The sequence below is a fragment of the Gavialis gangeticus genome, unplaced genomic scaffold (assembly GCF_001723915.1).
Source record: "Gavialis gangeticus isolate Ggan-Ray unplaced genomic scaffold, GavGan_comp1, whole genome shotgun sequence".
Taxonomy (NCBI): Eukaryota; Metazoa; Chordata; order Crocodylia; family Gavialidae; genus Gavialis; species Gavialis gangeticus.
Genome location: NW_017729008.1, coordinates 27,695,113 through 27,719,831, shown reverse-complemented (window position 1 = coordinate 27,719,831; position 24,719 = coordinate 27,695,113). Strand labels below are relative to the sequence as shown.

The window sequence follows — 24,719 nt, the reverse complement described above, 5'->3', positions numbered from 1 at the left end:
ATGTATACCTGCTTTTCTCTGTGTATACCTAATGTTTTCTTTCTGGCATAAGGAAAATCTAAAATAAATGGTAATTTTATAGCATCAGTGAGCTTGGACAAATCACTGTGAGGTTGATTCTTCTCTAACATCCCATCTGCCCTCTGCCCTCTGCTTTCCCTTCTCATCCCATCCCATCCACCCTCGGCTTTCAGGGCCTTCAGAAGGAATTGATGGCAGTCAGTAAAGTGAAGGATAATTTCTGCTAAGCCTCTGTAAAACTGACCCTATTGCAACAAAAAATCGTATTTTAAATAAATAACATATTGAAGTCTATAACTGAATCTTGAAAAAAATGACTGTAAAATTATGGTCTGTGGGGTTGCACGTTCACTATAATACAGTGCTTCCTATATTGAAGTTGCTTGATTTACAAAGTGAAAGATACCATTTCTAAAAGGCACTTTCTCCAGATCGTCATCTGGGCTTTTATAGGAAAACTGGGTTCTTCCCATCTTCTTCATGAGCACCAATAGATGTTCTCTAAGCTAAATTACAATCCCTTAAATTGAACTACTGCAGGTTATGACATTAGTAACACCCTTGCAGCCCCTTTCAGAACTAGTTAAATAGTTACAGTCACTAGATTCCCAATCCTAAATTGCTGCCACTATGCAAAAATCATCTTGTATTTGTACAGGGAGGAAGAAATGCTTTTGTTCTAGATGGTTTTAAGATGTATAACTCTTGTGTAATTGTGTTTCTGAATCACTGTGGCTGAATGTTTTGGGGAGGGGTTTCCTTGAGGCTGAAATCTTAATATCAACAGTTTGATTTTTTTTTCATCTCCCTGAAAATAATCGAAATTATCTTTCAAAAAATCTGAGGCTTTACATAATTAAGTTTTAAAACTGCCATTATACCTAAGTTTATTGATGCCGTGAATTATTCCAACCAAGAATCTCATATTAATAGTTGCAACATTCAAGATTTCACTCACTAGAAAATAATGTAACCTGACTGTTGTGGTTAATGTTACACAATCTTGCCAGTTGAGCCTTGGTTTTGAAAACATAGTGGGTGGCTTAGATTCAGATCTCACAAACCCTGAAATCTGAGGAGTTTTGGATGTATGATTCTACTTAAACCATTTTCCATCATCATCTGTGAATCAAGGTTAAAGTATTCCAATTCCTAATGTGCCTGTTTTATGCAATTATGAAATGTTTGGCATCTACAAAAAGCTATACTAGCATAGAAAAAAGGACAAAATAAATGTGTTCTGAGGATTACTCCTTCAATTAAACATCTAACTGTAGTACTAGCAAGTTTTTTTTTGCCATCCTTAATTTGTGGTCTACTTTAGAGAAGAATTTATCCTGAATAGGAGCAATAGTTTGATTATGTGCTTTGCTGTATTGCACACATTCATATTCCTCTTGATTTTAGGAGATACTACTTGTATTTTAAAACTGCAACATCTAATCTGTCTTGTAGCTATTTGTAGTACACACAAATGAGGAACAACCTGTAAAATAGAGCTAACTGAAAAGCAGTATGTAATTTTATTTTTAATGGATTATTTTCATAAGAAATAATAATAATAAAATAATTGAAACCTTTCTGATAGTAGGTTACTAACAGTGGTGGTTTTCATGGGCTGTCATATGAGATTGTCTCTAAAGACAGATATGTTGCATTGAGCTTTAAAACATACTTGTAGCATATATTGAAATGGAGTTTGTATTGACTGGTGTGTGAATAGATTCAGATTATAAATCCTACTGAGTCATTACTGAGGTAACCTGACCCACTGATTTCTTGAAAATAAAACATCTTCAGTGTGTTTGGTGGGGTGTATTCTAAGACCAGAAACAAAGGAAATGCCTTACCAAGTAGTTCTTCCAAGTGTGTTCCTTTGACAGCAACCATGGCAAGACCAGATGGTTCAGAAAAAAATGTTAATCCTCCTGATTCTGTAATACAACCTACAAGGAGATACTTCTTACCAACCCGAACTAGGGATGTAAATACCAATTTAAAAATATCCATTTAACCTGTTGTAATTGTAATAAATAAATGATTAATCAGTATGGCAACCCCCATCCTGGCCTACATGGGCCTGTTTTGGGCTGGCTGGAGGGGCACCCTTGCCCAACCCAGCACCAGTGGGGTGCTTCTAGTCCCACAAGGTATGGCAGGGACTTGGGAGCTCTCCAGGGCCCCAACTCTCCAGAGCTCTGCCTCATGATGAGCTGGGTGGGTGGCCAGGTCCTCTTGAGGCGGGGTGCATCATGGGGCTGAGCTGCAGGCTCAGAGGAACCACTCCATGCTGGTTACCTCCACCTTGCCCCTGCCAGGTCCTGCAGCTACCATGCGCCTGGCTGGGGGGCATGCATTGGTGCCACCAGCAGCAACAGCTGCAGCAACAGAAGGCATCGCATCCGGCCAGGCATGGAGATGAGGATGGGCACTGTGGGGCGGGGCTTCAACCTTTGGCAGGCAGCACATGGCCCCTGACTTCTACACTCTCCAGAGAGGAAGCTGAGTTGCTTTCCTTGTGGACAACAGAGTAGGGGGGAGGGAGTGGGGGAAGGAGGGACTAGTATTGAATAGCTAGGCTCCATGGACCCGGTTCAGCTGCTTGCAGCCTCCCCACTACCTGCCACAGGCAGCTCAGGCTCCATGGTGGGCAGCAGGGGCCTACCTAGAGCCTGAAATGCTTGTGGGAAGTGGTGGGGAGGCTGCAGGTGGCTGTACCAGGGTCTGCAGATGTAAGCTATAGGTTCTAGTCCCCACCTCTCCCTTCTCACCTCCTTACTTCTCCCTCCCTCCCTCCCTCCTTCCTTCCTACCAGCCTTGCTGCCTTCCAGTTCTTGCTGGAGCTCTGCATGGCTTCCCTTCTCAGCTCCCCTGCCAGACCGTCCGTGCCATGCTAAACAATAGCCAGTAAGCTATAACTGGTTATCACTGGGCTTATCAGTTAAATAATTCAGTTTTTAGCCATTCACATCCCTAACCCATCCTATATTTATCACAGATAGCTGTGAAAGCGTATACATCTCTCTGATTTAGTTAGTCTATAAGTAGGCTTGGCAGAATTTAATTTTTATTTTAAAATAATTTTGGTGGGTAATACTGAGGTTTATTTTTAAACATTTGAATTTTTATAGATTTTAATTTTCAGGATTGTGTAAAATTAAGGGTGTGGGGAGCAGACAATTTATTGATAATAAATGTAAGTATTGTAGGACTGCTGCCAGCTGAGTGGCAGAGCTGCCATCAGTCCTGGCTCTGCTCACCCATGGCTCCCTTGTCCACTTTGTCACTTCCTTTTCCTTTGTTCCCAGTCCCCTGGGGTTTCTGGGAGTTTCAGTCCAAACTACTGCTTCCCCTGTCATCACACACTCCATCAGCCATCATTTTTCTTAAGTCCTCTTTCTATGAATTTTGATAATTAATGATGGAAGTATTTTTTCACTGGTCACTGAGTGTGACTGTTTTATCAACATTTACTGATTAAAATTAAATCCTGCCAAGCCTATCTATAAGGTACCCTTCTATCTGGTCGTCTATATTAATTTGCTTATGTCTGGGAATACAAGACTCTGTAACTATTAGGCCTCTAAAAATTATTTCATCATGTGCTACTGTAGCGCTTGTATTCCTAGGGAAGCAAACTTTCTAAACATCTTTTCTCTTGTGAAAGTGCAGCTTCTTTGGTTTATTTTTTATATTATCTGACTTTTATTATAGAACAATATAAACATGAATAGAAGTCTGACTTTCTATATGTTGTTTGTCATTTTTACAAGTCTCTATAACACCCTTTTCTAGTCTTATCCTTTCTAGACTAAATAGTCAGGGGGTGTGACTACATGTACATTAGTGCACTTTTTCTAATGCACATTCAATTTAGTACCTCTGGGCACTTTTACATATTCTCTGGGGGTGGAGGAGCAGCACTTTAATTAGAGCTGCTCTAAGAGCAGCTCTAATTAAAGCACTACAGCATCTTGTGTATTAGCATCTCTGCACTTAAAAATGGTGGCAGAAGCGCTTAAACTAAACCTTAATCAACAAGCTTTAACTTCAAACACCCCTGCTACCATTTTCAAGTGCAGGAGGCTGCTGGATCACAGTGCTTGTAACACCGCAGCAGACTCAATTAAGTGAGTCTGCTCTTTTATGTTGAAATTCCAGCGCATCGGAGCAGTCTCTGCATTTTTGTACAAGCACCCTCTAATGTGAAGTACTAAATTAATGTGCATTAGGCTGTGCTAATGTGCAGTAGTACATCTACATGCTTTTTAGTGATGCTTAATGCACAGTAGATTATTTTACCACACATTAGTGTAATGTCACCATTTTTATGAGACATTTTATGCACAGTAAAAGTGTCTACTGTGCAGTAAAGTGCATGTGTAGATGCACCCAGGATCTTAAAACATTCCCCGTGTTGAGCTGTTATTTTATTGAACTGGAATACTCTTGATTTTTCTTATTTTAAAAATCAAGGCTGGGATGGGGACATTCTGATAAGTGGGAGATGGTTCAAAGAAGAAATTGTGAATGGTAGCAATGTATATGTTATTTTAGGGAATAGTCAACAAGGATGAATGCAGTGGCAGAGGGAACTCAGGATAGGCACATACAATACCATTCTTATTATATCATTCAGGTGCTTAATCTAATAACAACCAATGCATACAAATCTCAAGGCACAGTGCATAATGCATCATGTGACAAAATATACTGATACTCTTAGTTATTTTCCAATCTAAATCAGTCATTGCCATTCCCAGAATCCATTGTGATTTACTTTGTGTCCCTTAGTATGGTGGCATCAGAATTTGGAGTAAATAATCATTGCAAATATTGTTAAATTATATTTTTGGTAAAAACTATTGAGATTCAGATGTTTGTCTCACACCATAATGATAAAATAAATGAAAGGATGGAAGTCCTTTCGTGTCTAATAGATACAAAGGATGAGGAAAGTTGGTAAAAAAACAGAAGTTTGGGGACAGAATATAAATCATTTGCTTGCTAATACATATTGGAAATGAGAGACTGAACCCTTGGCTAACACATCAGTCTTCTATAAGTAAAGGGAGAGGCAGCATTTTTTTGCAAACTAAGTTTTGTAGGCTTGACTCAGAGAACACAAAATGCTTTAATTAATGTTAAAAGGTGACCCAGTTTTATTATCCCAGCTGCCTGGACACAGGTTTGCAACCTCAGCATTAAGCTTTTCCTTTTCCTTTTGAGGTCTGCAAGGGATGATTTTGCAATTTTTAGCTAACATTTCCCTCTTGCAAGGCTCCAAGGATAATGATCACTGAGGGTAGATACAGACATTCAAGGAAGTATGGGGAGATCACATCAAGCTAAAAATGGCTAAATTGGGATGGGCGGTTGGGGAGCATATGGGGTCCATGGAGGGGTTAGGAGGGAAAGTGGGGTCTATGAGGGTTTTGGGGGGCAGGCTAGGTCTGCAGGGAGAACTGGGGCAAGTGGGATTTGTGGGTGGCTTGGAGGGGTTGGGTTTGGTTGGGTCTGGAAGGGTTTGGCAGCATCAGGAGGGCTAGCGGGGGTTACAAGGGAGCTTGGAGGGACGGAAGGGCTCTCTCATTCCCCCTCCCAATCAGGGGCTATTTTTAGCCCACTGATCCTCTGCCCTCACCACAAACCTACTTCCCCAATCCCACCCAACCCTCCCCCCTCTCCAATTTACTTTGATCAGCTCCTGGCCTGGCCAATGCTGGTAAAACTGGTACCAGAAGTGGCTTGCAATATCCTGTGTTTTGTGGTCTTGCGCAGGGGCTGGCTGGTCTATGGGGGGGGGGGGGGTTGTCCATCTGAGAGATAGGAAAGGGGTTGGGGGGCTAAAAATATCTTGGTGCCAAGGGGGCAGGTAGGAAATGCACAGTCTCAGGGCTGGGGCCAGCAGCTGGGCTTTCCCAGCCCCAGGGCTGCACTGGGAACTACACAGAAATTCTTTCTGGACCTGATCTAAGTTAGACTACCTCAGTGGTAGGGTTCACTTAGATTGGTTGGACATTTTTAGACTGATCTAAACTTTCTGAATTTCTGTATTATTCACACTTAGATCCCTAGTTAGGTAAATCTAAGACCAGGTAAAGACATTACATATAAACCAGCATAAGTGATCAGAAAGTGGTCTAAACCTGTAACAAAACAGAAGTTCAGCACATGCAGACTGTTTTAAAAATGGTAGAACCTGGTCTAGGATAGACCTGGATGGATGTAGTAGCAGACTTAATTGTTTTTGGTTAGACTGGTCTATAGAACTTCTGGACCAGATCCCATCCCAACTTAACTTAGGCTGCTGACATCCCAGGCTGCTTTGTGGCCCTCCCTGCTAGCCCCTCCTTGCAGGGAGGTGTCCTGGAACTTGGCTGTACTCAGCTGTTCTGAGCTGTCAGCTGTGGACAGGAAGGGGGACAGGGAAGGGAGCATCTGTAGTTCAGTATTTTTCGATCTTTATACAATGTCCCTTGGCATGGAGTGTTGCTCTGCAGAAGGAAGGATTGGGTCCCTCTGACAAATTTCAGATAGTTTGGGGGCCGGGGAGGAGGAGTGGTTGGCATCCTGGCAGCTGTGTCCCTGCATGGCACAGCAGCAAAGGGGCAGGGGGGTGGGGGGAGAGAGATTGCAGGGATGTGGTACATGGGAACAATCCCATGCACCAGTACAAGCTGGGGGCTGACTGGCTGGGGACATGATTTATGAGGACAAGCTGAGGGGACTAGGTTTATTTGGCATGCCTCTTCTGTGACTGAGGTAGGCCTTTTTTGTGGCTGAAAGGTCTGAGTTGTGAGCAGATACCTAAAATGCTGCCAGTTCAAGTCTGGGTGTGGGCAAGTTATCTTAAGTCTCAATTTATTGGGACTGGACCTGATGATCTCGTGAAATCCCTTTCAGTCCCTAACTTCTATGAATTTAGTCTAGAGAAGAGAAGACTTGGAAGAGATTCAACAGCAGCCTTCAACTCCCTGAAGGGGGGGGTGGTTCAAAAGAGGATGGAGCTGGACTGTTCTCAGTGGTGGCAGATGACAGAACAAGAAGCAATGGGCTCAAGCTGCAGCAAGGGAAGTTTAGATTACATATTAGGAAAAAAATGTCTTACTAGGAGAGTAGTAAAACATCGGAAGAGGTTAAACAGAGAGGTGGTGGAAGCTCCTTCCTTGGAGGTTTTCAAGACCTGGCTAGACAAAGCTTTGGCTGGGATGATCTAATTGGAGATGTTCCTGCCTTGAACAGGGGGTTGGATTAGATGACCTACTGAGGTCCCTTCCAACCCTAACTTTCTATGATTCTATGACGTGGATACAGGGACACAGATACAGCCACAGTCATGTAGGGGGCAGGTGTCACAGTGGGAGTGCCCCCACCCCTTGTTTCTCTGTCAGGTGGGGACATGTACTCTGGGATTTTCCCCACTCCCTTCCTGGCTGTGGCTGACAGATTCCTGTGGCTAACAGAGCAGAGTGTGGTGGGTGACCTGACCTAATGTAGGGCACTTAAAGAGTAAAGTGCAAAAGTTAGATCACTTCCACCTCAGGTTTCTTGAACCTCTGTACTTAGCTAAAGTGTAAGACCTGTACCTGGGCAAACTCAGTTACATCAGGTGGCCATTTTTAATACATTCTGACCTCCAACCTTCTAAAACATCTGTTCCTAGCCTGAGTGATCCAGATAGAAATCTGCTGTTGAGAAGAGTCTTGTACACATTGGCGATGTGCAGGGGGTGCACATGCACCCCCTGAGTGTGCTGGTGCACCCCCTGTGAAAAGGCACCACTGACCCCACTGTCTGTGAGTGGTCCGTAATCACCACTGGCTGCTGCCGACTACTGGTCGGTCTGCCACCCCCAACCTCCAACAGCACCGAAGCCACCTGTGCGAGCTCCCCTCTTGCTACCATGCTCCTGCTGCCAACAGTGCCACTGCCGCCTGTGGGAGCTCACTGTGCCCCCCCAGGCTCCAGGGGCATGCAGTGTTCATGCTTGTACAGTTGTATCCTGTCCTGAGCAAATCACATGAATTATGCTGAAGTATTTGCCTATCACTGATGAACAGAAGAGATTTGACAATAAATATATATATATAGGCTTAAAAGCACTTACTTCAATTTACATGTTTTTGACAAAAGATCGTTAGTCAGGGTAATTAAAGGGTCACAGCCAAACTGTATTGTAGGAGCCAGTTCAATGACTCATAATATTGTAATTTTTTATTATGCACATAGGGCATTTATTTCACTTATTCTGTTGCTCTTGCCTGATCTAGTGTTTTACTGGACTTTTATTTTCAGTTTTTTACTTTGTAACTGTTTAGACAACATTTCTGTAACTAAGGCTGTTTTTTAGGTGCCTAACAATGGATATAGGCAGCAAAGTTGGAATATACTCATCAAAGTAACCTGCTCTTCATCTCTGGATCATGAGGTTGGTCTGTAGCCATTAGAACCTATTTCATGTATGACTCTGCATTCCTGGAAGCAGCCAACTTCCCTCTCTCCTTAAAACTTGCATTAGTCTCTGAATTAACCTACACTGATAACTTATTCAAAACTGTGTTTACACTATGAATACCATTGCCATGATTATTATGCTTCTTTCCAAAATCATCCTTCCAAAATCTGCCACTGTGTTCATCTCTTTGTGCATATTATCAGCATGGCAGTCAATTCTGATGCACATTTCTATCCCTGGTAGGGCAGCCATCGCGCTTACGCACATGGTGATTCTGTGCTGTATGGATGTCTTATCAGCTCTGTTGGTAGAGAGGTTCATTTTTGTTAGTGTGATTAAACCTGTTTTCATAAGTACTTCATTGTGGATCTCATACTGTTTTTGTGAAAACCAGGATAAGAAATTGCAGTGAGTTTGGTTACAGCCCAAGTTATTGGCTCCTCTGGAGATCATTTGTGAAGGCCTTTCTTGAGGAACTGTATGTTCTCTCTCTCTTTCTCTCTCTTCTTCAAATTTCTTAATTTGTAAAAGAATCTACAGTTATAAAACTCACAGTTCTGGAATGTATGTCTGAATTTTTTTTCCAGGGCCAGAGGCACTGCAACTATTTAACCTCTTTTTCGATTCTGCTTGAGGATAATGTGGTCCATAAGTCTGTGCTTCTTTCTATCCATTGTTTTGGACTAACATCTTTTTCTGAGCTTTTGCCTCTTGAGCATTTTAGATTCTCTTAAATGACCTTTTTCTGGAGATGCTGAGATTTTTTTTTATTATTATTATTCTCGTATGCTATTTCTTTTGTCATGGATACTGTTTTACTAAAAATGTAAAATTGTTGCTTTGGTCATTGGAAATTTCTAGGATCCGTTTTCGTCTCTGTTTTTTACTCATTGCAAGAGCTCTGAGAGAAGTTTAACCACTGTTTTAGCTACTCTCTGCCTTAGTTTCCATGTGATGAAATGAGGATGATAATTACCTGTAGTACCGCAAGGAATGGTTCAAAGATTTATATTTTATTAGGCGTCTTGTAGTAAGAGAATGAATAGCATTTTTTTCTTTTTAAAGCTGCTGCTTCATCATCATTGTTGTCAGCATTATCTGCTCTCATTTAACCTCAGTATTTTTGTTCCTTCTAATTTCCTACAAGAAACTGTTTTTCTTGAACTTAGCTCCTGTAACATTGTATAGTACATGTTAATTTAATTGGCTCTTATATTTGTAAGCTCCAGATGTATCCATTGCTCTTAAATCTGTCACAGAAAGATTTTGTTTTAAATTTTGTCTGGCTTCATTTTGGGGCATCTCAATTCCTGCCTGTGCTGAGCCACAGCTGTGAGAAGAGAACGATACCTCTTTAATTCAGAGGGTTAGGAGTTTAAGAATATTAAAGCAGTGTGGACTGTTTTGTATCCGATAATGAATCATGCAGATTCCAGAGTGTTTTGGAGGATGAATTCCTGCCCATGTGTACAAAAGGCTACTAGAAGTCTTGTGATACCTGTGCTACTCAGCTTGGGTTGTTCAAAAATCCTGGGGAAACAAAACAATTCCTCAGTTAATTTGAGTACCACATACATGATTCTGCTTACAGACGTGGAAAAAACCCACACCCAAAATGGGGCTTTACTTTAAGCCCAGCATGCCCCCGCACCAAGTGCAGCCCATGCCCAGAAGAGGTATTGCATTACCTGGACCCGGCTCACGTCAGCTTTAGATAAGTGCCAAAAGCTCCCACTGAAGCACCCGATCTACACAGATGCTGTGGAAACAGGTTGAACTAATGTGATACCTCTTCCAGTAAAGTGATGCTTTTTTAAAGGTTTTTTTCATGTCTGTCAGCAGCCAAATGCCCAGGTCCGAAGGCCTGATCCTGGTAGCTGTTTCTCACATGAGACTCCCTTATTCATATAAATATTTCTATTAAAGGGAAATTGGGAGGATAGGGTTTCCTTGAAAAAGGACTACCCATAGTGTAAGACTTGTGTGATTAGCAGTTTAGCCAGTTTAATCTTAAATTCTTTAAAAAAAAAAATCACTGTACTGTGCAAACTTAGAAATTGCTCTGGAAACAATTTTCTGGGAGTCTCACCATAAGCTTTTGGACAGGCATTTAGTGCCTTATTGATATATCAGATTCTTGTAAGGACGAAGGGAAGGTGTCTCTCTGTATGTATTTCAAAGTACCCAAATTCTTGGGAGAAATGCCCTTGAAGAGCAAGCCAAAACTGAGGATTAAATCAGCTTGTGTGTTCTTGTTTCTAAAAGACCCAGAATGCTAGAAGACGTATGTTCATTGTCCCAGACACAGGGGAAGAACGACAAGATGCAAAGGGCGTAGTTTAATTTACCCACAGCTTTATTAACTTTAACTCAGCTAGGAGCTATCCTAGCTAGGAGCAATAACTCATACAGGGAAGGTTAGAAATCCTGTCCTAATTGTTTTCATATGGTGGGAAGACTGCCTGCCTGCCCCACCCCAAGTACATCCTAACTTGTGACCAGCACCTCATAGCCCCCCTGCATCTCATTTGGAGGGTGAAGGAGCTAGGAAAGGACCCTAGCCTTATTCTGCAGCTTCTGTAGTGGATGCTTTCCCATAAACACACCTCCAATTCCAGGTTATCAGGAACAACCCAACCTTCTGACCTGCTGTGGGGAAAATGAAAAAAATTGTACTTAATCATAGTTAATTTTGTAATGAGATGAAAAACTCTTTTCCAGTCCCACAAAAAGTATCTATTTCAATGCCCGTAGTATAATAAAACTAATTGAGCACTATGGCCCTGGATAGGCAGATGGCAACTGATAATCTTGACATGTCAGGAGGCAGAGTGTTGATGTCCTCTTTCTGACATGCAGAGTCCAAAAGCCTACTTGTCCACTTATTCCTTCCATGATGGACCCTCCTTTTCTTTTGTCTCTGAATGAAAGACTCTTAAGGAAACCCTTTTCTTTTGCCTGTCTGGGTAGACTTTTAAGGCTTCAGGGATTGCATTCAATCAGCGATGTAGACATTGGTGTCAGAAGCGGGCTCACCAAGTTCACTGATGACACCAAACTCTGGGGTAAAGCATCCACACCTGAGGACAGAGGGTGATCCAGGCTGACCTGGACAGGCTCAGCAAATGGGGGGATGAGAACCTGATGGTGTTTAACACCAAAAAATGCAAGGTTCTCCACCTTGGGAGGAAAAACCTGCAGCATCCTTATAGGCTCAGCAGTGCTACACTGGCTAGCACTATGGACGAAAAGGACTTGGGGGGTCACGATTGACCACAAGATGAACATGAGCCTTCAATGTGATGCTTCGGCTAGTAAAGCAAGCAAAACTCTGGCTTGCATCCATAGATGCTCCTCAAGAAAATCCCGGGACGTCATTCTCCCGTTGTACTTGGCCTTGGTGAGGCCGCAGCTGGAGTACTGAGTCCAGTTTTGGGCTCCACAATTCAAAAAGGAAGTGGAGAAGCTTGAGAGAGTCCAGAGAAGAGCCACGTGCATGATCAGAGGTCAGGAAAACAGACCTTATGATGAGAGACTGAGAACTATGGGACTCTTCAGCCTGGAAAAGCACAGGCCCAGGGGTGATCTGGTGGCCACCTATATAATTATCAGGGGTGTTCACCAGGATCTGGGGGAACATCTGTTAACCAGAGCCCCCCAAGGGATGATGAGATCAAAGGGTCACAAACTCTGCCAAAACCAGTTCAGGATGGACATAAGGAAGAACTTCTTTACTGTCCAAGCCCCCAAGGTTTGGAATAGACTGCCGCCAGAGGTGGTTCAAGACACATTTGGATGCTTATCTTGCTGGGGTCCTATGATCCCTGCTGACTTCCTGCCCCTGGGGCAGGGGGCTGGACTCGACGATCCTCTGGGGTCCCTTCCAGCCCGAATGTCTATGAATCTATGAATTCATATGGTTGCATAGCAGAGCAGAATATGTAGCATGAATCTATCCAGCAACTCAGAGGTTAAATGTCTGAAAAAACTATGCTATGTTCCATCAAAGTACTGATTCATCTTTGCACTTAGTGTCCTCACAGTGTACTCAAGAGACAAAAAAAAAAAAAAAAAAACCTATTGGGGTTTGAAACCAAAGGGGAAAATAATTCAGAGTTTAATGGGGATGCTGATCCCTGATTTTTTTTTTTTCCAAGAATGATTTAAGTTTAGACCCTGAGGACATTGACATTACGCCCTTCACAAAACAGCCTTTTCTCTTTTTTTTATGCTGTATTTCTGCTGCTCTAAAGATAAACGGAGTCCTGTTGTAACATAGGCAGAAAACTCTGGGTTATAGTAACAGTGGGTTCATCTACACATGCAATTACCCTGACAGAATAAACTCCGGTGGAGTTCACGCAGAAGTTAGCTGCTCCCAGACATGGTGTTTACACATGCACCCAGGATAGCAGCAATTCAAGCCATGGTGGAGCAGCCCTGGCCTGGCAGGGGGCTCAGGACTCAGCCCTGGGCTCTAGGTGACAGTGTCAGGTGGCAGAGGGGTTGCCTGGGACACAAGGGTGCTACAGTGCAGGGCTAGCTGGCAGGGCTACCTTCATGACTCAGCCAGCCCTTGTGATAGGCTACATGTGACTTTGATTGCATGTAATTACTCTGCCATAAGATAGTACTGTCCCTGACAGTAACCTGAACTACTATGCAGTAGTGCTGATGGATGTCTTTTTTGTGACGCTATTGCACAGTAGCATCATGTCACTGTTTTTGCCACATGGCACTACTATGTAGTAGTTTAAGGTGACTGCATAGTCAGCATTTTGGGTAGATCCAGCCAATGAGTAGTATGTTACACCAAGAGGAGGCTTACTGAATCTGCTATAGTAGGAAGAAGAATATTCTGCAGCTATCCTAGGGGCTTTAAATGAAGAGTAAAACCTTAGAAGAGCCTTCTTTTATTCTGTTAGAAGTTCAAAGGAATGTAAATCATCCAGTCCCTGACCACAAGAGTCATGGCCAACAATGCATAGCAGGAAGAGTTAACAGAACAAGGGGACAGGGATGGTCTTGTGACTAAGGCATTAACTAGACAGGAAGGGATGTGGGTTCTGATCAAGGCTCTGCTACAGAACTTATGGCTAAGTACTGATAGTCAAAAAGCCTTAGGCTAAATTGATTCAGTCTTTGCAGGTTAATCTAAGCTGCAGAGATTGAACCGATCAGTAAATAAGCACACATTCACTTTTGATTAGGGAAATAAATCCAAATGCCTGCAGTGGCTGAAGCCAGAAGCTGGGGGGCACTACAGCATGCCTGCCAGCCACTGCCAGAGGTGAGGGAACAGAGAAAGGCCTGCTGGAATGGAGGGGGTGTGACTAGATCCCAGCCTGTGCTTTGACTGGGCAGTGCGGGGGGAGGGGGCAAAGGTAGTAGCATTGAATTCATAAAAGCTTTCACAAAAATAGTTCTTTCTCTGAATAACTATAAACTAAAACCTATAAAAACAACCTGGGAGGTGTGTTTGCTTACTCTTCCTGCTGCCCTCCAAGATGTCTGGGATTTGCAGTCCGGCACCAGAGCAGCAGGACTCCACAGGATTGCTCATCACTTCCTCTTTCTGCTTCCAGGTGCCCTTGGGATTTGTAGTCCACAGTCACAACCAGCAGTAAGTAACTCCACAGTGCAGCTCCATACTCTGGGGAAGTGCAGTTTAACCTCCCTCCCTGGCCCCTGGCCCCAGACCCCAGCCAGGGTTTGCCTGGGGAGGGGCCGTGAGCCATCTAGTGAGCCAGCCCTCACTGCTCTAGCTAGGGAGCAGAGGGGCAGGGCTAGTCCTGCTCTCTGGAGCAGACAGCACAGCACAGGTCATTCCAGGGCTGAAAAGCATCTGGGATACTGAGGGACTCTGATTTAACTTGAACCAGGAAGGGGTCTGGGACAGAAGTTGCATAAACTGGTTTGACGCAAACCAGTTAAGTCTGATACGACATTCAACCTGGTTTATCTTAAACCAGTTTCAGCCATTTAAAACTGGTTTATGTGCACTGAACTTCTGTTCTGTTACAGGTTTAAACCAGTTTCTGGTTTATGTGTAACTTCTGTCCCTAGCAATAATGACTTCATAGAAGCCATGTCCTCTCTGTGGTAATAGGGAAATAATTGCCTCACAATGATGTTGCGAAGACAAATGCTTTAACATACTGCTCAATTTTATGGAAACAACTGGAAACCCAGTGTATATGAAGAGGCCTACATCACTAAATTAGGATAAAATTAATTTATTCGCTCTATGTAAGCTTATCAATGCTATATGCCATAATGCTTCTCTTACTTCCCTCTCACACAGCCTCTCCTTATGCCTGATCCAAACATTTAAACAAAAGAAAAATTAAAACAAATACAATCAGCCCAGCAGGGAAATAACTTGGTTAATGTATAAATAAAAATCACCCTGCTGTAATATATCCTTGCCTAGGCTTTCTTGAATATCATTTTACACATAGGCTGCACAAAATGTTGATCCAAAATTTCCTTGGACAAGCAACACAAACAACTCCTCCAAAAGCATTCAGATATATGATCATGAATTATAAAAAGAAACCAAAATCTGTTACAATTGTAAATTTGGAGATCCTTTTCTTATAAATCCCCACTTCGTAGTTTACATGCTAAAACCAAGCAAACCATGTTGTATAGAGTTCACTGGCAGTGCATCAAATCATAAAGGCATACACTGAGTTTAAGCATTAAATTAAACTTTATAGTTTAGTGTAGAGCAGACGTTTTGATCCCACACTATTATTTATAAATTGCTATAATTAGTAGAAGCTAAAACATGCTGACTTCAATTAAGATACAATAAATGACTGAACTTGTTAGCAAACTTTCAAAGCAATAATCCACACAAGCGGATAATATGTTGGTGATTACCAGCAAATAATGGAGCTTCCTATTGGTAGTAGTACAGAAGAGGTAATTAAAAAAATGTAGCTATATAAATAAAATATGCAGTCAGTTAGTTTCAGTATTTCCAGCATTCAAATATTTCCCATAGGAGTCTTCTCAGTAGAACTGGCAAGTTTTTCAGTACCACTGCTGTCAAAAAGTTCTTCAGATTTCCTGAGGCAGCAATAAAGTAATTAATGTTTTATATTTTCTATTCACAAAGAAGCAAATCATATTACAAACATATGAGACATACAAAGCAAAAAAGTGTTTTGCTGTGAGTTGTAATAAATAATATAAATGAAAATGCAAGTGACTCTTCTGCTTGCCCAATCATTTGTTTCATCCAGTTTTAACTTAGCATACTTAGGTTGTAACCCAAGGGTGGGCAATTATTTTGGGTGGGCTCCAGCACACAAGGCTTGTCTCCTGTGCTGCACAGCTGTGGCAGGAGAGACACCAGGCTCCAGTGCATGGGGCTTCCCTCCCTGCTGTGAGGGGGCTGCATGTGAGTGTAGGAAGCACTGGTGATACAGACATGCTGCTCCTCTTGCTATGATGTGCAGCACTGACCAGAGCCACGGTCCACCAGGCACTTGTGCCCTAAGTACCGCACCTTAGGTTGCTGCCGCTACCACCGTCTGCCAGGGCTGCACACTATGGGGGACTCTGGGAGGTCCCCATATCCCCTACCTTTCCTTGCACCCACATGCTGCTTAGTCAAGCTTCACACTGCTGCTGTCCCCCTGGGCACAGACTCCACGCTGATACGGGGGGTATATGTTGTTGCCTCACTCCCACCCTTGCTGACGGAAGGGCTGGGCAGAGCACAATTCCTTGGGGGGTGCTGCAGCCTGGATGAAAGTGTTTGGCGGGCCAGATCTGGCCAGCTGGCCATATTTTGCCCATCCCTGTTGTAACCCTATGAGATAGTGATTGTCATTTCCTACATTATGGTACAATGGCTGGAAAGAAGGGGCCTTGGCCTGATTGAGACCTTTAGGTGCGATATGCATATGTTTACTTGCTGCATGTTTTACAAGCAGCAAGGTCCCATGTACAAGCTTCTTCCTCCAGTTTTCTCAATCTAATAGCAAGAACGCAATGGATCTCCAGTTTGGAACAACCTCCTGTCACAGAGGAGGAATCAGAGTGCAGTTCTTTCATCTTCAGAAATAAGTTTCACCAAAGCTGTCCTGTAGCTCCTCTCTCTGAAAGTCGTAGTAGGCATTTATCCAGTTTGTACACTGGTCATTAAAAAGGTTCATGAAATACTTAGCACGTTACCTAACATCTCTGTCATGCTAGGCTTATTCAAGTCTGGGAAGGTCTAGGGAACACTAATCCTGAATAATGGATAACTCACTTGTAACAACCTATCATTACTGGTTAATTACCTGTCCCATAAATGCTGGCATCAAAGCCCACACCTCGTTAATTGAACCTGGAGTTCTCAGGTTCTGTTGAGTGCTGATGAGGTGGGGTGGGGTTGGAAAAAGGCATCTCTGGTGGAGCCTGCACACGGTTTTCTCAGTACACCTCTGGCAAGACCTTGGGAGCAGGCAAAGCAGACTCTAACATTCAAATTGGCTGCTGCAGGTATGCTGCTGTGCCAGCAGGATAATGATGGCTGCAGGGGCAGTGGTTTAGCTGGCTGGAAATGCTGTTTGGGGTTTCTCAGGTTTTAGAAGAACACATCAAATCTGGATTTTTTTTAACTGCAGAGGCAGGTCTCCCCAAGAGGAAGGGCCTTTATTTTCTCTTGCTGCCATCATGACAGTTTTTTGGCTTCCCATTTTTTTCTCAATAGCAGGCCAAGGTGCTTCCGTAGGCAGGGCTTCCTGCCTTTTTCTGTGTCTGCCCATTCGTTTCAGAGCTGAGCCAACCTATCTCACTGCTGCAGGTGTTGTCTAAATGCTCTGCCTCTGCTAGGAGCGCTACAAAACCCCTGCCATTTGGAGAGAGGCAGTTTTCAGCATCCGTTTGTTGGATATCAACTCCACACTTTTCATTTAGTGCCTCAAGGGACTTTATTTGTACTGGCTTCTCCTTGTTTTGGATGCCAACCAAGGCTGTAGATATTTTTTAAGTATTTCATACTGCCTGATAGTTTCTATAGTTCCTTCCATTCAGTCTGATGAGTGAATGAGTTGTAATGAAAATAACATATTGGAGAAGCTTGGCCTTGGGTTCTCTTTTAGTTTTGTGTAAGCTGCATAACTGCTTCACACCGCTTTGCTCATTTGCTTTGTTTTGTTAATTAGTGAATGTGGCATTAGGTGGTTTTAAATGCACGGCCCCTGAGATACTAGTAAAAAGCAGTGGTATCTGGTAGCTGATGGAATGGCTCCTTAAAATGCAGATTGTTCTATAAACACAGGGGACAATCCCACATGAATTTAATTTAATAATGTTATTAATATTTGTACGCATTAATTAGTGGATACTTATTTTTATCCTTGAAATGATAAAATGTGTCCTTGAATATAAAATGCATTTATTTATTTATAAATGTATTTTAAAACATATCCTTGAATATAACATTTATTTAAGAATATATAAAAAATGTATCCTTGAATAAAAATTTTATTTTTGAAATGATAAATGTATCCTTGAAAGACTGGGGCTTTTGAAGAGTCTTCTGATGTCTAAAAGCCAAAATCTTCTCCATTGAAATGTCCTATCTAAATGGAAAATAAGGAAGAAATAAAGACATGAAGAAAAAATTAGCATATTGCACAGCCACTTGACAAATGCCAGAAGTATCTAATTGTGCTAATGTTGGGAAATGGACCAATACTGATCTGGAGTTTTTGTAGATTCAGAGAAATAGTTTTCCTTTCTATAAAGGGGATCATTTGCTGCTCTTTAAACAGTACAAAAGCTGCTTAATAAATGGGAGAATGGCTATGAAAGATGCTGTTTACCAGTTCTTAGACGGATTTAGTTTTAAAGTCAGATTCTTAATTGAAGCAAAGAGGCTGAACTGTGTATGAACAGAATGTCTATCTAAGGAGGATAAGACCACAGTTTCATTGTGCATTGGATCAAAGTCATCTTTGTTTTTTTAGGGAATGAGTCTGGATGCTAAGTGAGCCCCAAGACTAAATTATACTTGTAGTCTTGTTTATTCTATGACTTTTAATCCAATTCATATATATGTTTTTCATTTCCTCTTTGATTACAACTGTGTTTTCAATATCTCATTCATGAGCTCGGTGCACTCGGAAGTTCAAACCAGTCAAGAGTAGGCATGTTCTTTTTGGACCATGTATAGCTCTTTTAATTATAAGTCATCTCTAGGATGTACACATATCTATTTATACTTGTAACTTGTGTGTGCATGTTTGCAATTTTAATAGTAGATGGGATACTTTTTTCCAATCTTTTTTCAACTAAGCATAGCATTTAACCCATGTGTGCATTACACTCATGTATGGATCTCTCTGTAGTTTTAATAACAAGCCTCCATGTACATCAGTTTAGATCACCTAGTGAAAATGGTTTTATTTACTGGACAAACTTTCTTTCCTTCTTCCTCATCCTGCAAACAAAGCAAAACACAACCCTCCAGGTTAATATTAAACACTTTGAAACTAAAAGGACAAAGAATTGAGTAAAGATATTTAAAATAGAAAACTATTGTCTCCCCATTTTCCCTACTCTGCAGTCATAATCACGACAGCCCAAATTTTGGTTTTACCTGGATTTGATGCTATTCCTTCAACTTTACCCTGTTGCTGTTGAGCTCAGCATATATAGCAATTTAGTTAATGGACTTTATTTTCCCTCAGCTGTTCTCATCTTTCTCTCTCAGGTGGTATGAACTCATCATTTTAAAACCATCTCCTTGATAAATATTTTAAAATCAGTCAGTAAAGATTATTAAATATTAAAATGAGTATTAGACCAGTCATTGGCTGAAAACATCTATGTTTGTGAGTGAGACAGTCAGTTTGCTTTGGGGCTCCATGATACAGTACCAGGGAATGTCAGACATCCACTCAGTGTCTCCAAGTGCTAGACTTTTTCATTTAGATGCCAGCTTTAGCTGAACAATGTGTTAAAACTCATTCAGTCAGACAGCTCCCTATTGGCTAGGCTCCTATGTCTGAGGAGGTTTAAGAGCTCTGTTTATTGTAACAAAGAGCCTGGAATAAATTATGTTTCATAAATTGGCTCCAGGTTTGTCTAAGACAGTAGCTTCAGAGTCATCTATTTTACAAGCATTACAAAATTTGATCACTTGCAATGAGATGACACTTCTTTTTGAGGATATGGTATCACCAAGTACCAGCTACGCCCAACTGGACTTCCCTGGCTGTTGCAAGATGGCAGGATACCAGCAAATAAACACTTTGACAGTGAGCTGCTCTGCTAGCCCATGACCTACTCCAAGTTTATGGGTTCCACTGCGGAGCCAAGCACATCAGCCCCAGAGTAATGAGGCACTTGCAGACACACACATGTGTGCACAGGACTAGCACTCTTTCCTTTAGTGGAAATATCTTTGTGGTTAAAGTTGGATTTGTTCTTAAGCACTTTGATCAGGGCCTTGACTAGGGTAACCAGAAACATAAAACCAAAAGGAGATGCATCCTGTTCTTAATCTTGCTCTGTAAATTGGGCGATGTTCCTATTTTCCCCCCTTCCCTCCCAACCCTTTCTCCACACCACCACCATTTTGCTTTAGGACATCTCACAAAAGCAAGTGCAGGTGCTTAACATCAAAGAGCGGCAGGAACCAGGACAGTCCTTTGTTCTCTCTGATACAACTCGCTTACTCTTTTACCAGTCCTTACTGATTTGGTTATACCGAACAGTGTGATTACTGTTCATTTAAATGCAGAGCCCTGATTAATTTAACAGATGCCATGGGAGGTGCAAGGGCATTTCCTGGGGGTTTAATGACCAGTTAGCTGGTCCGAAGTACATTAACCTGAGCTAGTTATTCATCTCCTTGAAGAGCCTTGTATTGGAGGCGTGCTTGTATTAGATCAATCATAACCTAAAAATAAATGTGGAAATCTGGCCAGATTGCAGCGTGTCCAGCATGGGACGTGGCTGGCTCAGATTCATAGAACAGCTGTGTCAAGTGTAAACTAAGTTCCTTGTGTCAGGCATTAATGCAAATGGCTTTCCAGAGTCATAGGGCAGATAAAACAAGGGAGGAAGATTTCTTCTGGCCAGAAAACTGACATGCCAGGCTTCTGCCAAAAGCTCCAAATCCGTGCTGGCTCCGTGGCTACAAATCAGTTGAAGTCAGTGAGTCTGCAAGTTAATGCTGCGTCCTACCTGTGGCCCTAGATCTTGATTACACTCTTCTGTCAGTGAGCTGAGCCCCCACTCCTCTGGTAGAGTATTTATTGGCTCTGACTTCCCTGTCATCAGTCCTTCGTAATCTTTGTCGACCCTACTTAATCTCTTCTTTAGGATTACAACTTTTACTTTCCAAATATGGAGAAAGCCAGGGCATCTATTCACAATCCTTCCTTTTTCTTTTTTTTCTTTAGTTATTTTTTAGGTAAATTTAGGTACTGACTGGCAATAGGATCATGATTCTTGGGGACAGAGAAGCTTATTGTACTGGGACAGGAAAGATACACCAGGCAAATAGATACTTGAGGTGAAATCCTTCCTCTTCCCGTTCATGCTTTCACCATAGTCCCAGTTGCTTTCCGCTGGGTAAAAGTGTAGGAGCAATGTAAAGGGCCTCCAAAGTCATATCAGTGGGTGCATCTACATGTGAACTTTACTGCAGAACTGTCTAATTAGCTGGGCAGTAAAGCATTATCATTTACACATGTGCAGTAAATTAATTATTAGGGTGCGGTAAATTAATTAACTCTGCTGTAGGATAGTACTGTCTGAGACAAATTGTCGGGGTGGGCAATTATTTTGGGTGGAGGGCCACTTACTGAGTTTTGGCAAGCCATTGAGGGCCACATAACAGGCAGGCAGGGGCAGATAAATATTAATTTTCTCAGTTCTTGGGGGGCCCTGCGGACCGGATAGAATGGCTTGGCGGGCCGCATCTGGCCCCTGGGCTGCATTTTGCCCAGCCCTGAGTTACATGCACTGAAGTGCATGTGTAGGTAGTGACTGGCACTGGCTGGGGTACAAGGATACTGTGTGGGGGCTGCCTACCAGTTAGCCTCGTATTGTAGCACCTTCATGCACCAGCTAGCCCCTCCGCCCCTCCACAGTGCATTGAGCCAGTGTGGAGCAGCCCCAGGCTGGCAGGCTGCTCCTCTCCTGGGTCCTCTGTCAGCCAGGGCTGCTCCAGCCCAGGTCAACATGCTGCGGTCCCAGGCATACATGTAAATGCAGCACCCAGGAGCAATAAATTCTGCCATAAATTGCATTGCAGTTGATTTCTATGTGCTAATTGCATATCTATTTGCACCCAGTGTGTGGTAACTTGGCAAACATTAATTTTTCTTTTTTTTATGATGGACTATTTTTAATGGATGTTCTATTAATTAAATTTGTATTTGACTACTAGCTTAACTTTGTTTAGAAAGCTTACATATTTTTACTGTCTCCAAATGTACCAGAATGATTTTATGCAAACAGATTTACAGGGTTCGGAGGGAAAAAGTCCCTCATGGCAAGCAAGGTTACAGTTTAAAGTCCTCTCTACAATTAGCTCTGCCTTGTCTTCATGAACATGATTTGTGTGACAATGCAAAAGACATACAGATGTTTTTCTTTTTTGTTTTCAGATTGAATTTGGATTTCCTGAATGAAAGGCTTTTACCCTATTTCAAAACAAGATTCTGGAGAGAAGAGCAGAATGAGAGCTTCCCAAGCATCACATGCCTCCTGCTTCTTATCCTTGCTAATGCTATTCCTTCCAGTCACTGGAACTTCAAAACAAAATATCCCGAGACTTAAGCTTTCCTATAAAGGTAAACTCTTCAGAAAAGCTTCTAGTTCTGCCATTTATGTTTTGGTCGGGTGTTGCCAACAGTTCATTTTTGTTACGTATTAAGCAACAACATGGAGCCCAGTTGTCACCATTGTTTCTAAAGATACAAAGATAAAAGTTCTGCTGGGGGAAAGACTCATTAAACCACCTTCCTTTTTTAGGGGGTTGACTACTAAAGGAAAGTTTCTCTGATTCATTTTTGAAGGGACATAGTTTATAATTCTCCATAAGAACTGCAAAATAATTGTTGAACTTTGACTTGCTTTTTCCTTAAAACTAAAATGGCATTTATGAAAAACCGCAAGTAGATCACTGGGAAGGGAATTAGATAATTAAATGAGTCCTTGTGAAAAGCAAGAAAACAGTTCCTGTACTTTCAAATACTTCTATGCAGTCTCACTAAATGTTTCCCTCTGGCTGCTGTTTCATAGTGTGTCTTATTGTCTGATACCCCCTTTTCATTAAAGTTTGCATAAAAGCTCAAGTACAATTTTCTGAAAAGTCGTTATGAACAAAATTATATTTCACAGTCTTTTGATTGTGTAGCAGCTTATTTCCATATGAAATATGTTCAGTTTATACAAATATATAGATGTTGGATTTTTAGAGCTAATGGTTACACATTTTCATACCCTGGTTTTTTTCACTGATTTTTCAGACATTTAGCACACACCAAACATATTTTAGATCAGACAATATAGTAGTCATGCAACCCATCCATTTGTCTTCAATTTCTGTCACTGGTAGCAACCCTAAGAATGATGAATTTAACATAGAAATGCATTAATATGTTTAGTGACTATGATCATCTGGTATGTGGCCTTTGTCATTGCTCCTTATGCACAGAATGCTTGCAGAGTTTAGCAAGATAATCTCATTAATATTCACAACTTTACCTGATGATATCTTAGGTAGAATAACAATTCTATAGTTAGTTTTTTTTAAATCATGTCAGCACCCTGTACTGAGGGGAAGAGATTCCGCATTCAGTTACATGGACAAAATTATTTCTCAGCATGTAACCAATGGTAGATTTATTAGGTTCATGGGGATCTACAATGATGAGAGACCATAAAACCATCATTAGAGAGTCCAGTGTGTTTACTGTAAGCCATAACATGTACAAAGATTTATTGAATAAGTATTGTTTTATATGAAATGCTGTTTACAAGTTTCTCTTTGGCATTCCTTGCATTTGTATACATGCGCATATATGCACATTTGTATCTGTGTACATCCATTTATACGAGTGTGCAAGAAAGAGAGCTTGACAGTTTGTGTGTAATTTGGGAAAACACAGTCATTTAAGCCAACAAAGACAGAAACTAAAAGATCCAACACGGAGTTATGGATATTAATAGAAAGAAAGTTCTGCTTATATTCATACTTTTCTTTCAGTGTCCCACTGGATTTTAAGCAGTGCCCCAAAGTTAAATATTGCCTCTGATGAAGGTCTTTGCTGTGGGATTGAGCATCCTGATTAATGAATTCCTCTGTATTTCAAAGGCAGCCAACTACCTGCAAAATTATAATGGACACAGTTGGTGGATAGGAGAAAAGATAAAGATCATCAAGGTCAGCATAGGAAAAAAATGTATTTATTGGAATATTATTTTAAAATAGTGAAAGAGATTTGCTAGGAGTGGTATGGAAAATGTCTGACTCATTCTTAAAAAAAAAGACAATGCACGGATGATTGATATGGAAGTGCTACACCAAACTTTTATTAGCATCTTTATAAAACTTTGGGTTTGGTCAGAGGGATAGGTTTTATTCAAGCTCACCCTCCAATCCCTGCAGGAAAAATAACACAGAAGGAGGGGTGGGTAGGAAGAGAGAGATAAGCTAACATGCAATTCAAAATTCAGAGAGTTGGGCAGAGACAGATGAAGCAGGCATGCAATTAAGAATGCTGATTGCCGTGTTTACTCTTCCTTTTAATGTAGAACAAAAGAATGAAACAAAATTAAAAATAAGCAAAGAAAAAAACATTATTTAAAAGTTTGAGGGGTAACCAGCATGGGTTCATGCAAGGCCGATCCTGCCTGACTAATCTGATCTCTTTCTATGACCAGGTAACAAAGAGCTTAGTTGTGAAGGAGGAAGTCGATATCATCTTCTTGGACTTCCAGAAGGCTTCGACACAGTGTCCCACTCAATTCTGGTGGGCAAGCTAAGGGACTGCAGCATTGATGAATGCACAGTCACATGGGTGGCAAACTGGCTCCAGGGGTGCACCCAGAGGGTGGTGGTGGATGGGTTGATGTTGACCTGGGAGGGTGTGGGCAGCAGAGTCCCCCAGGGCTTGGTCTTTGGGCTGGTGCTGGTCAACATCTTCATTAGTGACCTGGATGAGGGTGTGGAGAGTACCCTGTTCAAGTTCGCTGATGACACCAAGCTGTGGGG

The 24,719-nt window shown here is 41.9% G+C and overlaps 1 protein-coding gene across 1 annotated transcript in view; it reads left to right on the top strand.

Annotated features, from left to right (window-relative positions):
- Positions 1-24,719, top strand: part of SEMA3D (semaphorin 3D) — a 245,719-nt gene that overhangs the window by 38,516 nt on the left and 182,484 nt on the right. The window contains exon 3 of the mRNA XM_019509509.1: positions 22,108-22,293. Within this exon, the coding sequence (XP_019365054.1) occupies positions 22,128-22,293 (166 nt within the window). The 5' untranslated portion in view covers positions 22,108-22,127. The remainder of the gene's footprint in view (positions 1-22,107; positions 22,294-24,719) is intronic.